The 12,175-nt window shown below is 42.1% G+C and overlaps 1 protein-coding gene across 1 annotated transcript in view; it reads right to left on the bottom strand.

The window, feature by feature from the left end:
* Positions 1–329: 329 nt before the first annotated feature.
* Positions 330–12,175, bottom strand: part of LOC120507319 (maestro heat-like repeat-containing protein family member 1) — a gene marked incomplete at its 5' end in the record, with an annotated part of 28,710 nt that continues 16,864 nt past the window's right edge. The window contains 5 exons of the mRNA XM_039719788.1: positions 330–554; positions 4,551–4,577; positions 9,286–9,438; positions 10,330–10,452; positions 10,988–11,170. Coding sequence (XP_039575722.1) covers positions 330–554; positions 4,551–4,577; positions 9,286–9,438; positions 10,330–10,452; positions 10,988–11,170 — 711 coding nt within the window. The remainder of the gene's footprint in view (positions 555–4,550; positions 4,578–9,285; positions 9,439–10,329; positions 10,453–10,987; positions 11,171–12,175) is intronic.

Below are 12,175 nucleotides of genomic sequence, written 5' to 3'. Positions count from 1 at the left end.
CCCATTCCCAATTCCTCCCCGACCCTTCCTGTATCCATTCTCCGATCCCAGTCTATCCCAGTCCATCCCAATCCCATCCCAATCCCTCCCAGTCTCCCCCAGTCCCATCCCAATCCCTCCCAGTCCATCCCAGTTTGGTCCCAGTCCATCCCATTATCCCATCCCAGTATCCCTTTATCCCATCCCAGTGCCATCCCAGTCCATCCCAGTCCCCTACCCGTCCATCCCAGTCCATCCCAGTCCATCCCAGCCCATCCCAGTCCATCCCAGTCCATCCCAGTCTCCTCCCAGTCCATCCCAGTCTCATCCCAGTCCATCCCAGTATCCCATTATCCCCTCCCAGTCCGTCCCAGTCTCACCACCATCAGCGCCACCAGCTCGGCCTTGTGGGCGATGCTGCCGGGGCCGTTCCCGGGGCCGTTCCCGGGGTCACTCCCAGGGTAACTCTCCAAATTCCCGGGATTCTTCCCGGAGTTCTTCCCGGAGCCGCCGCAGGCCAGGGCGCGGCTGATCATGGAGACGCTGCGGGCCACGCTCAGCTTCAGCACCGGGTCCTGAGGGGCCGCAACGGAACCGCGGTCAGCACCGGCACCGGGGTCAGCACCGGGATCAGAACCGCGGTCAGCACCGGGACCGCGGTCAGCACCGGGACTGCGGTCAGCGGGACCGCGGTCAGCACCGGGATCAGCACCGGGACCAGCACCGGGGTCAGCACCGGGACCGCGGTCAGCACCGGGACCGGGACCAGCACTGGGACCGGGGTCAGCACCGGGTCCTGAGGGGCCGCAACGGAACCGCGGTCAGCACTGGGATCAGAACCGGGGTCAGCACCGGGACCGGGGTCAGCACCGGGACTGCGGTCAGCGGGACCGGGGTCAGCACCGGGATCAGAACCGGGATCAGCACCGGGGTCAGCCCAGAACTGGGATTGGGATCAGCCCGGGATCAGCCCCAGGGTCAGCACCGGGGTCAGCACCGGGGTCAGCACCGGGACCGGGGTCAGCACCGGGACCGGGGTCGGGACCAGGGTCAGCACCGGCACCGGGGTCAGCACCGGGGTCAGCCCGGAACCAGGATCAGGATCAGCCCAGAACTGGGATTGAGATCAGTCCGGAACTGGGATCACTGGGATTGGGATTACTGGGATTGGGATCAACCTGGAAATTGGGATTGGGATCAGCCCGAAACTGGAATTGGGATCTGCGGGATCGGCCTGGAACTGGGACTGGGATCAGTGGGACTGGCCCAGAAACTGGGATCGGGATCAGCGGGATTGGGATCAACCCAGGACTGGGATCAGGATCAGCCCAGGACTGGGATTGAGATCAGCCTGGAACTGGGATCACTGGGATTGGCATTACTGGGATTGGGATCAACCCTGAACTGGGATCAGCCCAGGACTGGGATCGGGATCAGCCCAAAACCTGGGATCAGCACAATTGGGATCATCGGGATTGGGATTATTGGGATTGGGATCAGCCTGGAACCTGGGAACAAACCTAAAACAAAACTGGTATGGAATACAAGAAAATAAAAATAAATTAAAGTAAACTAAACTAAAATATAAAATAAAAATAAAATAAATAAAATAAAATAAATAAAATAAAATAAATAAAATAAATAAAATGAAATAAAATAAAGTAACCAAAATAAAATAAAATAAAATAAATAAAAATAGAAAATAAGTAAAATAAAAATAAAATAAATAAAATAAATAAAATAAATAAAATCAAATAAATAAAATAAATAAAATCAAATAAATAAAATAAATAAAATCAAATAAATAAAATAAATAAAATCAAATAAATAAAATAAATAAAATCAAATAAATAAAATAAATAAAATCAAATAAATAAAATAAATAAAATCAAATAAATAAAATAAATAAAATAAAATAAAATAAATAAAAATAGAAAATAAGTAAAATAAAAATAAAATAGAATAAAATATAAAAATAAAATAAATAAAATAAAACTAAAAAATTAAAAAATTAAAAAAATAAAATAAAACAAAACAAAACAAAAAAACACCAAAATAAAATAAAATAAAATAAAATAAAATAAAATAAAATAAAATTCCACAAAAAAATCCAGCAATCCCAGCAAAACCCAGGAAATGCAGAAAGACCCAGGAATCACGGAAAAACCCAGGAATTTTGGGGAAGCCGTTAGTGGCAGCCAGAGGCGTTAGGGGAGAACAGGGAGGGAATTCCAGAGGGGAAAATTCCATGGAAAACCCCGGGAATGGCCCAAGGGAACCCTCGGAATTCCCGGGATGGGAAAACCTCGGGATTGGTCCCAAGGGAAGCTCGGGGGGATTTGGGATTTTGGGAATTTGGGGGTTTTGGGAATTTTGGGAGTGGGGAATTTGGGATTTGGGGATTCGGAGATTTTGGGGAATCTGGGATTGGGGAATTTGGGATTTGGGATTTTGGAATTTTGGGGATTTGGGAATTTGGGGAATTTGGGATTTTTGGGATTGGGGATTTGGGAATTTGGGATTTGGAGATTTTGGGATTGGGGAATTTGGGATTTTGGAATTTTGGAGATTTGGGAATTTGGGATTTTTTGGATTGGGGAATTTGGCATTTTGGGATTTTGGGAATTTGGGATTTTGGGGATTGGAGATTTTAAGCATTTTGGAATTGGGGAATTTGGGGATTGGGGATTTGGGAATTTGGGATTTGGAGATTTTGGGATTGGGGAATTTGGGATTTGGGATTTTGGATTTTGAGATTGGGATTTGAGAATTTTGGGATTTGGGAATTTTGGAAATTTGGAGATTTTTGGGATTTTGGGGATTTTGGGGATTTGGGGAATTTTGGGATGAATCCCAGGCTGGGGAGGCCTTTGGGAAACTCAAAAATGTCAGGGAATTTTCTGGAATTACGAAACAACAGAATTCCAGAATTAGGGAATTCTGGGATTGTGGAATTCATGGAATTCTGGGATCATGGAATTCCTGGAATTGTGGAATTCCACACCAATTAAATTATGGGATCATAGAGTTATGGAATTTATGGAATTCTGGGATTATGGAATTCCAGATTTACGGATTTCTGGAGTCATGGAATTTTTGGAATACAGGAATTCCGGAATAATGAAATTCTAGGATCATGGAATTCTGGGATCATGGAATTCATGGAATTTATGGAATTCCGCGATTATGGAATTATGGAATTAATGGATTTTAGGGATCACGGAATTTCTGGAATAGTGGAATTCCAGGACAATGAAATTCTGGGATAATGGAACTTACGGAATTCTGAGATTATGGAATTCTGGAATTTATGGATTTTAAGGATCACAGAGTTTCTGGAATTGTGGAATTCCAGAATAAGGGAATTATGAGATCATGGAATTCTGGGATCGTGGAACTTATGGAATTCTGAGATGATGGAATTCTGAAATTAATGGAATTCCAGACTTATGGATTTCTGGGGTCATGGAATTTTTGGAATACGGGAATTCCAGAGTAATGGGATTATGGAATTCTGGGATCATGGAATTTACGGAATTCCTGGAACTGTGGCATTCCAGAACAATGAAATGATGGGATCACAGAGTTATGGAATTTATGGAATTCTGGGATTATGGAATTATGAAATTAATGGAATTCCAGACTTATGGATTTCAGGGATCACGGAATTCCTGGAATTGTGGAATTCCAGATTGTGGGATCATTGGGTTATGGGATCATGGTAATGCGACATTCCAGAATTACGGAATTCTGGGATCGTGGCATTCCAGCTTCATGGAATCACGGAATTCTGGAATTGTGGAATTGTGTAGTTCTGGGATTTCTGGAATTTTGGGAATCATGGAATTGTGGAATTCTGGAGCAATGGAATTCTAGAATTCAGGAATCAAGGAATTCTGGGATGGAAATCTGGAATTCCAGAATGACAGAATCCTGGAATTAAGGAATCATGGAATTCCTGAGCGATGGAATTATGGGATCGTGGGATTATGGAATTACGTGAAAATGGAATCATGGAATTCCAGGATCGTGGAATTATGGAATTAATGGAATTCCAGACTTATGGATTTCAGGGATCACGGAATTTCTGGGAAAGTGGAATTTTGGGAGCATGGAATTCCAGAATTCTGGAATTCTGGGATCATGACATTGTGGAATTCCAGAATTTTGGGATCATGGAATTCCAGATTCACGGAATTAAGGGATTGTGGAATTCCAGAATTCCGGAATTCTGGAGCCGTGGATTTCTGGGATCACGGAATTTCGGGATCATGGAATTCCAGAAACACGGGATCATGGAATTGATGGAATTCTGGGATCATGGAATTCCAGATTCACGGAATTAAGGGATTGTGGAATTCCAGAATTCCGGAATTCTGGAGCCGTGGATTTCTGGGATCACGGAATTCCGGGATCATCGGGGCCAGGAAAGGCCTTTTCCCATCCCCTTTTCCTGGGAATTTCCCCGGGAATTTTTCCAGGAATTCCGGCGTTTTCTCGGGAAGTGCTTCCAGCCCGGAATGAGAAAGAAAAAGCAGAAAAAGGAAAAATTCCAACCCCAAATTCCCTACCTTGGTCTCTACTTTTATTCCCAGAACCTGAACGGGTGGAAAAAATAAAATTCCCATCAGGAAAATCCCAAATTCCAGCGGGAGAAATAAAATTCCAGCAGGAAAATCCAAAATCCCATTGGAAAAACTGAAATTCCAGTGGGAAAAAATTAAATTTAACCAGGAAAAAAACAAATTCCCATTGGAAAAACAACAAATTCCAGCAGAAAAAACCCCAAAAATCCATCAGAAAAATCAGAATTCCCAAGGAAAAACCAAATTCCATCCGGAAAAAAATGGAATTCCAGTGGTAAACCCCAAATTTCAGTGGGAAAAATAAAATTCCATCGGGAAGAAACAAAATTCCAACAGGAAAAAATTAAATTTCAGTGGGAAAAATCCCAAATCCCATTGGATAAAACCCAATCCCAAAACCTCCAAACCCTGGGAATGATCCCCACCACTTTTTATTTTTATTTTTGGGAAAATCTCCCACCAAATCCCAGAAAATTCCTGGAAATCTGCTGGGAAATCACAGAAAATTGCTGGAAAATTATCAGAAAATTCCTGAAAAATTTGTGGGAAATTCTCAGAAAATTCTTGAAAAATTCCTGAGAAATTCTTGTGACCTTTCCAGGAAATTCCTCCAAAAATCTGGAAAAACTCCCAGAAAATTCCTGGAAAATTCCATGAAAATTTCTGTGAAATCCTGGAAAATTCCCAGAACATTCCCAGGAAATTCCTCAAAAATTCCCAGAAAATTCCCAGAAAATTCCCCCAACATTCCTGGGAAATTACTGGAAAATTCTCAGGAAATTACTGGGAATTTCCCATGAGATTCCCAGGAAATTCCTTGAAAATTCCAGTGAAAGCCTCTAAAATTCCAAAAAAATTAAAAACTGAAATATTTCCAGAAATTTCCTGAAAACTTCCAGGAAAATTCCCAAAAAATCCCCCCCAAAAATCTGGGAAATTCCCATGAAATTCCCAGAAAATTCCTGTGAAATCCTGGAAAATTCTAGAAAAATTCCAGCAAAATTAAAAAAAAATTGCTGAAAAATTCCAGGAATATTTTCAAAAAAATCCCCATAAAAATCTGGGAAATTAAAGAAAATCTCCCCAAAATTCCCAGAAAATTTCTCCAGAAATCTGCAAAATTCCCATAAAATTCCTGGAAAATCCTGGAAAATTCCTGGTAAATCCCCTGAAAATCCTGGAAAATTCTGCCAATATTCCCAGAAAATTACTGGAAAATTCCCAGAAAATTCCTGAAAAATTCCCAATAAACTCCGGAAAATTTCCCTATAAATTCCCCAAAAAAAACCCCACAAAATTTCTCGAAAGTTGTTTAAAATTCGCAGAAAATTGCCAAAAAATTCATTAAAAATTCCCAGAAAATCCCCAATAAATTCCCAAATATTTCCCAATAAGTTCCCGATAAATCCCCAATAAATCCCCAATAAATCCCCAATAAATTCCCAAAAAATCCCTGATAAATCACAGAAAAAACCCCAATAAATTCCTGATAAATCAAAAACAAATTCCTAATAAATCCCCAATACATTCCCATAAAAAGTCCCAAAAAATTCCCAATAAATTACCAAAAAATCCCCAATAAATTTCCAATAAATTCCTAAAAAATTCCCAAAAATTTCCTAAAAAAATCCCAATAAATCCCCGATAAATTCCCCAATAAATCCCCAATAAATCCCACCCTTGGCCCCAACCCCGGCGCGGGCGTGACGCAGCAGGCACGGCAGGAGCTGCCCCTCGAGAAAAATTACTAAACAATTCCCAATAAATCGCAGAAAAATTCCTAAAAAATTCCCAATAAATTCCTGAAAAACTCCTAAAAAATTCCCATAAAATCCCCAATAAATCCCTGATAAATTCTCATTAAATCCCCAACAAATCCCCAATCAATCCCCGATAAATCCCCAATAAATCTCCAATAAATTCCTGATAAATCCCTGATAAATCACCAATAAATTGCCAAAAAATCCCCAATAAATTCCTGAAAAACTCCCAAAAATTCCCAATAAATCGCAGAAAAATTCCTAAAAAATCCCCAATAAATCGCCGAAAAATTCCCAATAAATTACTATAAAATTCCCACTAAATTCCCATAAATCCCCAATAAATTACCATAAAATCACCAATAAATTGCCAAAAAATCCCCAATAAATTTCTAATAAATTCCTAAAAAATCACAAAAATAATCCCAAAAATTTCCTAAAAAATTCCCAATAAATCCTTGATCAATCCCCATTAATTGGCACCCTTGGCACCGACCTTGGCGCGGGCGTGCTGCATCAGGCGTGGTAGGAGCTTCCCCTCGAGAAAAATCCCCAATAAATCCCCATTGATTGGCGTCCCTGGCACCGACCTTGGTGCGGGCGTGGCGCAGCAGGCGCGGCAGGAGCTCCCCCTTGAGAAACATTCCCAATAAATTCCCAATAAATCCCCGATCAATCCCCAATAAACCCCAGAGCTTCCCCTCGAGAAAAATCCCCAATCAATCCCCAATCAATCCCTAATAAATTCCCAATAAATCCCCCAAAAAATCCCATAAAATTCCCAATAAATTCCTAAAAAAATCCCAAAAAAATCCCAAAAAATCCCTGATAAATCCCCAATAAATCCCCACTGATTGGCACCCCTGGCACCGACCTTGGCGCGGGCGTGGCACAGCAGGCGCAGCAGGAGCTGCCCCTTGAGAAAAATTCCCAAAAAATTCCTGAAAAATCCCCAATAATTTGCCAAAAAATCCCCAATAAATTCCTAGAAAATTCCCAATAAATTAAAAAAAAATCCCCAATAAATTGCCAAAAAATCCCCAATTAATTCCAAAAAAATCCCCAATAAATTGCCAAAAAATCCCCAATTATTTCCTGAAAAATTCCCAAAAAATCCCCAATAAATTGCCAAAAAATCCCCAATTAATTCCTGAAAAATTCCCAAAAAATCCCCGATAAATCCCCAATAAATCCCCGATAAATCCCCAATAAATCCCTGATCAATCCTCATTAAATTCCCAATCAATCCCCATTAAATACCCAACAAATCCATGATAAATCCAAAATAAATCCCTGATAAATCCCCAACCCCAATAAATTGCCAAAAAAATAAATTCCCAATAAATCCCCAATAAATCCCTGATGAATCCCCAATAAACCTCATCCCTGGCACCCACCTTGGCGTGCGCGTGGCGCAGCAGGCGCGGCAGCAGCTGCCCCTCAAGAAACATTCCCAAAAATCCCCAATAAATCCCCGATAAATCCCCGATAAATTAACTAAAATTCCCAATAAATCCCCAATCAATCCCTAATCAATCCCCAATAAATCTCCAATAAATCCCCAATAAATTGCCAATAAATTCCCAATAAATTACTGAAAAATCCCAATAAAATCCCATAAAATTCCCAAGAAATTCCTAAAAAATTCCCAAAAAATTCCCAATAAATTCCCAATAAATTGCAGAAAAATTCTAAAAAAATTCCCAATAAATTCCTAAAAAATTCCAAAAAAAATCCTAATAAATCCCCGATAAATTCCCATTAAATCCTCAATAAATTCCTGAAAAATCTGCAATAAATTCCTGAAAAATTCCCAATAAATCCCCAATCAATCCCCGACCAATCCCCGATAAACCCCAGCCCTGGCACCCACCTTGGCGCGGGCGTGGCGCAGCAGCAGCTTCCCCTCGAGAAAAACTCCCAATAAATCCCCAATCAATCCTCACTAAATCCCCAATAAATCCCCGATAAATTGCCAAAAAATCCCCAATAAATTCCTAAAAAATTCCCAAAAAATTCGTGAGAAATTCCTAATAAATTGCCAAAAAATCCCCAATAAATTCCTGAAAAATTCCCAATAAATTGCAGAAAAATTCCGAAAAAATTCCCAATAAATTCCTAAAAAATCCCTAATAAATCCCCAAAACATCCCCAATCAATCCCCGATCAATCCCCGACAAACCCCAGCCCTGGCACTGACCTTGGCATGCGCGTGGCGCAGCAGGCGCGGCAGGAGCTGCCCCGCGAGAAAAATTCCCAAAAAATCCCCAATAAATCCCCGATAAATTAACTAAAATTCCCAATAAATTCCTAAAAAAAATCCCAATAAATTACTGAAAAATTCCCCAAAAATTCCCAATAAATCACAGAAAAAATCCTAAAAAATCCCCAAAACATCCCCAATCAATCCCCGATCAATCCCCGACAAACCCCAGCCCTGGCACTGACCTTGGCATGCGCGTGGCGCAGCAGGCGCGGCAGGAGCTGCCCCGCGAGAAAAATTCCCAAAAAATCCCCAATAAATCCCCGATAAATCCCTAATCAATCCCCAATAAATCCTTGATAAATCCCCAGTAAATTGCCAATAAATTCCTGAAAAATCCCCAAAAATTCCTGAAAAATCCCCAATTAATTCCTGAAAAATTCCCAATAAATTCCCAATAAATCCCCAATAAATCCCCGATCAATCCCCATTAAATCAGCATTAATCACCGTCCCTGGCACCCACCTTGGCGTGCGCGTGGCGCAGCAGGCGCGGCAGCAGCTGCCCCTCGAGAAACATCCCCAATCAATCCCCGATCAATCCCCAATCAATCCCCAATCAATCCCCACTGATTGGCACCCCTGGCACTGACCTTGGCGTGCGCGTGGCGCAGCAGGCGCGGCAGCAGCTGCCCCTCGAGAAAAACTCCCAATCAATGCCCAATCAATCCCCGATCAATCCCACCCCTGGCACCCACCTTGGCGTGCGCGTGGCGCAGCAGGCGCGGCAGCAGCTGCCCCTCGAGGCGCGCGCGCAGCAGCTCCGGCGGCGCGGCCGCCGCCACGCGGCCCCAGCAGAGCAGGAGCGCCCCGCGCTGCTTCTCCTGCTCGGGGAAAAAATGGGGGAAAACCTGGGAGAAATGGGGGTAAAAATAGGGAAAGTGGGGGGGAAATGGGGGGAAATATGGGGGGAAAATGGGGGAAAAACATGGAGGAAATATGGGGAAAATGGGGGTAAAAATAGGGGAAGTGAGGGGAAAATGGGGGGAAAATAGGGACAAAAATGGGGGAATATGGGGGGAAATATGGGGGGAAATGAGGGGAGGTAACGGGGCAAAAATAGGGAGGAAATATGGGAAAATTGGGGGGAAAACCAGGGAGAGTGAGAAGGGAAATGGGGGGGGAATATGAGGGGAATGGGGGGTAAAATGGGGCAGAAATAAGGAAAAATAGGGGGAAAATAAGGGAAAATGGGAGGAAAATGGAGGGAAAATATAGAAAAAACAGGGGGGAGAAATATGGGAAAAATGGGAGGAAAACATGGAAAAATATGGGAAAATGTGGGGAAAACATGGAAAAAACAAGGAAAAAACAGAAAAAATATGGAAAAATGTGGGAGAAATACGGGGGGAAATGGAAAAAAGTGGGAAAATGTGGGAATATGTGGAAAAAAGGGGGAAAGTGTGGGAAAAATATGGAAAAAAATGTGGAAAAACACAGGAAAAACCATGGAAAAACATGGAAAATAACAAAATTCCAGATTCATGAAATTATAGGATTATGGAATTTATGGAATTAAGAAATCGTGGATTTAAGGGCTCGTGGAATTGTGGAATTCCAGAATTGGGGAATTAAAGGAATGATGGAATTTTGGGATTGTGGAATTCCAGAATCAGGGAATTCCCATAAAAATCATGGAAATCCTCCCGAAATGCCAAGGAATGGATGGAAAATTCCCAAAAAATCCCAACCCGAGGCCGTTGCCGTCCCTCCCCATTCCCATTTTTCCCGAAAATTCCCACCTTGAAGATGCTGAACAAGCCCTGGGATTTCTTGAAGACGTCGGATTTCTCAAATTCCTCCAATTTTTCCAAAGTTTCTTCGAGGTGATTCCGGGCGCAGATCCCGAAGCAGGACGAGAGACCCTGAGGGAATTCCGGGAAAAAAACCCTGGAGCAGAATTCCCAGAGTTTTTCCAGGATTTATTCCCGGCTCCTGAGGTGTGCTAAGGGAATTTCCAGCTGGAATTCCAGGGATTTTGGGAGGGAATTCCGGGCTGGGATGGGATTTCCAGGGAATTTTGGAGGTTTTGTGCCTGGAATTGCAGGAAAATGGGGGTTGGGAGTGTTGGAAAAGCTGGAAAAAGGTGGGGAAAAAAAAGCTAGGAAAAAAGGTGGAAAAAAGGATGGAAAAATGTGGAAAAACACAGGAAAAACCATGGAAAAACATGGAAAATAACAAAATTCCAGATTCATGAAATTATAGGATTATGGAATTTATGGAATTAAGAAATCGTGGATTTAAGGGCTCGTGGAATTGTGGAATTCCAGAATTGGGGAATTAAAGGAATGATGGAATTTTGGGATTGTGGAATTCCAGAATCAGGGAATTCCCATAAAAATCATGGAAATCCTCCCGAAATGCCAAGGAATGGATGGAAAATTCCCAAAAAATCCCAACCCGAGGCCGATCCCGTCCCTCCCCATTTCCATTTTTCCCATTTTTCCCGAAAATTCCCACCTTGAAGATGCTGAACAAGCCCTGGGATTTCTTGAAGACGTCGGATTTCTCAAATTCCTCCAATTTTTCCAAAGTTTCTTCGAGGTGATTCCGGGCGCAGATCCCGAAGCAGGACGAGAGACCCTGAGGGAATTCCGGGAAAAAAACCCTGGAGCAGAATTCCCAGAGTTTTTCCAGGATTTATTCCCGGCTCCTGAGGTGTGCTAAGGGAATTTCCAGCTGGAATTCCAGGGATTTTGGGAGGGAATTCCGGGCTGGGATGGGATTTCCAGGGAATTTTGGAGGTTTTGTGCCTGGAATTGCAGGAAAATGGGGGTTGGGAGTGTTGGAAAAGCTGGAAAAAGGTGGGGAAAAAAAAGCTAGGAAAAAAGGTGGAAAAAAGGATGGAAAAATCTGGAAAAAGATGGGAAAAAGCTGGAAAAAGATGGGAAAAAAGGTGGAAAAAAAGCAGGGAAAAAGGTGGAAAAAAGATGGAAAAATTTGGAAAACAAATGGAAAAAAGCTGGAAAAAGGTGGGGGAAAAAAGATGGAAAAAGAACTGGAAAAAGAGGGAAAAACCTGGGAAAAGCTGGAAAAAAGATGAAAAAAGATGGAAAAAAGATGGAAAAAAGATGAAAAAGCTGGAAAAGGCTGGGGAAAAGTTGGGAAAAAGCATGAAAAAAGCTGAAAAAACCTGGGAAAAAAAGTAAGATGGAAAAAAGCTGAAGAAAAAGCAGGAAAAAAGCTGGAAAAATCTGGAAAAAAGCAAAAAACAAGCTGGTTAAAAAGTGGGAAAAAAGTGGGAGGAAAAGTGGGGGGAAAAGCTGAAAAAAATCTGGGAAGATCTGGAAAAAGCTGGGAAAAAGATGGAAAAAAGGCTGGGAAAAAAGATCTCAAAAAAAAAAAGCAGAAAAAAGTTGGGAGAAAAGCTGAAGAAAGATGGAAAAAAAGCTGTGAAAAAGCTGGAGAAAAGGTGGAAAAAAGGTGGAAAAAATGGAAAAAAGATGGAAAAAAGATGGAAAAACCTCGGCTCCAGGAAGGAATTGATCCAAAAACTCTGGAATTTTGAGTTGGGATTCCCAGGGAATTCCAGGATTTTAGTTGAGATTTCCTACCGAATTCCAGGATTTTGGTTGGGATTTTCAAGGA

This window comes from Passer montanus, unplaced genomic scaffold, assembly GCF_014805655.1.
Source record: "Passer montanus isolate IOZ18808 unplaced genomic scaffold, ASM1480565v1 scaffold422, whole genome shotgun sequence".
Taxonomy (NCBI): Eukaryota; Metazoa; Chordata; class Aves; order Passeriformes; family Passeridae; genus Passer; species Passer montanus.
This window is presented reverse-complemented; position numbering and strand designations above follow the sequence as displayed.